The following is a 2,656-nucleotide window of genomic DNA, read 5'->3' as shown; positions in this document are numbered from 1 at the left end:
TCTGCCTACTGCACATGTATTACGTCCCACAGGACTAAATTAGAATTTGTTGGATTTTCCCCTCAAACTACTCTATTGTTTTTAAGAAAAATCAATTTTTTTTTTTTTTACTTTGTAAAATAAATATTCTCAGGTTCTCCTCCATTATTGCCAAAAATATAAGCTGCACACAGTTCTGGGATGGATGCAGACAGGGTTTCCAGGCACTTCTCTTTGTGACTTTTATATTTTTCTTTTTCTTCCTTTTTTTTTTTTTCCTTCCCCCCCCCCTTTTTTTTTTTTTTTTTAATAAAGAAGACAACAACTCGTTGGACTCTATAAATAAAGTGGAGATAGTCCTGTGAAAAGGGAGAGGGGCCTGCACCCCTTGCTGGGAGGTGGCTGCAGTTCCTCCCACCTCGTCCGTCCCCTATTTGCACACAAACTGGTCCACGATCTCTGTGCACAACTTGCATTTCACGTAGCAGCACCAGTGGAACTTGCAGTGGCAACGCTCTCGCTGCACCGTCTTGAACTGGTCGTACCCCCGGCCGCAGCACATGAGTTCGCAGCCGTCCATGCCCTCCGAGGTCTTATTGCAAAGGCGGCCCTGGGTGCCCAGGGAGCCGGTGCTCTCGTTGCGCACGCAGTAGTCAGGGCTGGGATCGATGTAGACCAGGTCGTGGATGGTGGGTGCGTTGAAGCGGCTGTTCACTTGCACCAGCTTGCCCCGGCTGTTGAGTTTCATGGCAGCAGCGCTATCGTATTTCTCCTTCAGGGCATCGCCTACCTTGCGGAAATCGGCAAGCTGCAGCCAACAGGTCTTCAGGCTACAGGAACCAGAGACGCCATGGCACTTACAGGCCACGTCAGCCAGGTTGTACACGGTCTGGAAGAGCCAGGGAGAGAGAGCAAAAAAGGATGATGAAAGATTAGTGTGGCTGTGAAAGCGTTTATTCCCCTCACATCCTGCCCTCTGTCGCGTTCCCGCTCACCCCTCTGCAGTACTGGCCTCAGCATCCTCTTCCCTCCCACAACACACCAGGAAGGAAGAGCATGCGAGCCGACGCACGTGCACCCCCTGCAACCCCTCAGCCGGGAGCAGGGGAGCGCTCCCACCAGCCTCTCCCCACCGCAGCGATAGACAGCCACAGCAGCAGACACAGCCCAGACAGCAGCATCAGTCAGCCTGCAGTCAAATTTTAGGAATTCGCTTGCACGCCAGCAAAGGATTTTGCTGTTTCATTGAGAAATGTAAAACATCCCTTTATTTTCTATCTGAGTTACTCTCTCTATTGATCTCTGCTTGAGGCTGCAATTAGAGAAAGAGTTAAGATTCCTCTTGCTCCTGGCTCTGCTGCAGCTGACTGTCTGCTCTTGGCTCAGAATCCTCCTCCTATCCCAAATATTGCTCTGCAAGAGAGGCTTCATCCAAGAAGAAACCCCCAAACACCTATGGGTGGGAGACAGAGCTACACAGCAATATCCTCTTTACAAAGCTTTGGCAGGGAAATATCAGTCATTTGCCCTGTACAAATAGAAATAAGAGTCAGTGTTGACACTGCCCCAAAAATCCTGGGGTCTGACACATTAGATACTGTAGACAACTTCCACCCAGCAGTTACAGAGAGCCTGAACACTGCCAAATGGCACCGCAAAGATGAGGCTGAGGAAGGAAAAAACTGCTTGAGTCTCCATAAGCAACTGTGAAAGTGTAATTTTTCTTCTTGCTAATAGTAAATTGGCCTGTCCGTTGCTTTCAGACACCCTCCTCTCACATTTAAATACTATTAATTTTCAATTATCTTTCATCCTCCTTCACCTTAGAACACAAGTGTAAAGTCTCCAGCCGACTATTTCTGGCACTTCAAGCTCTAGGAAAATAATGATTTTGGCTCTTCAGATTCAGACTATTAAAAAGAAAAGTTGACACCCATTCATTTAAGGCATTTTCGAGATTAAAGAAACCATAAAGACATGTTTAACCAGAGAAGACCATGTTTTCTAATAATATGGAGGAGCTTTTCACATCCTCTTAAAGCAGGGGGGGAAAAAAAAAAAAAAAAGAGTCAGAACAATCCCATGGCACAATTCCAGCCTGGGAAGCCCAGCACGTCCCTCCTTCCCCCAGCGCACACTGTCCTGGGTGGAAATACAAACTAATAAAATTCTGTTCTACAGAAAATCCATGTGAGCTGGGCACTTTTCACAAAACAATATGGAGGGAAACACAACACACTTTGGTCCCAAACCTCCCCCATGGGGAAGGCAATAGGGCTGTCAGACAACCAGGAGCAACACGAAGTCATACACTCTCCACCCACTGACACCCAGCTACGTTCTTGGTTTGTGCATCGAAATGGAGACATGCCTTGGTGGCCAGTCACCACCCAGTGCAGCCCTGTGCCCCGCCGAGGCGTGTCTTTTAAAAGGAGGGATGCAGATAGGGACAGAGGGACATGCCATTTCACAGCCACTTACTCTTCTCCCGGCCTCGTTGTTGTGCAGGTTCATCATGATGCGGGCGCTCTCGTAGGAGCCTCTCTGGTAAACCCTCTCACGCTCCCGTGCGTCAACGAACTCCTTGGCGAAGCGGTATCCGTACTCGATGTTATCCCCGCAGCCACCCCAAAGCCAGTCCCGGGGTAAGTCCTTGGGCCGTGCAGCTCGGCTGCCA

At 48.9% G+C, this 2,656-nt stretch overlaps 1 protein-coding gene across 1 annotated transcript in view; it reads right to left on the bottom strand.

Moving 5' to 3' along the window:
* Window positions 1–254: 254 nt before the first annotated feature.
* Window positions 255–2,656, bottom strand: part of WNT5A (wingless-type MMTV integration site family, member 5A) — a 9,030-nt gene continuing 6,628 nt past the window's right edge. The window contains exons 3-4 of the mRNA XM_010080350.1: window positions 2,461–2,656; window positions 255–868 (exon numbers count right to left, since the gene is read on the bottom strand). The exon at window positions 2,461–2,656 is cut by the window's right edge and continues 94 nt beyond it. Of these exons, the coding sequence (XP_010078652.1) occupies window positions 410–868; window positions 2,461–2,656 (655 nt within the window). The 3' untranslated portion in view covers window positions 255–409. The remainder of the gene's footprint in view (window positions 869–2,460) is intronic.

Source organism: Pterocles gutturalis, unplaced genomic scaffold, assembly GCF_000699245.1.
Source record: "Pterocles gutturalis isolate BGI_N339 unplaced genomic scaffold, ASM69924v1 scaffold11984, whole genome shotgun sequence".
Taxonomy (NCBI): Eukaryota; Metazoa; Chordata; class Aves; order Pterocliformes; family Pteroclidae; genus Pterocles; species Pterocles gutturalis.
The sequence above is the reverse complement of the archived record's forward strand: the minus strand, read 5'-3'. Positions and strand labels throughout refer to the sequence as shown.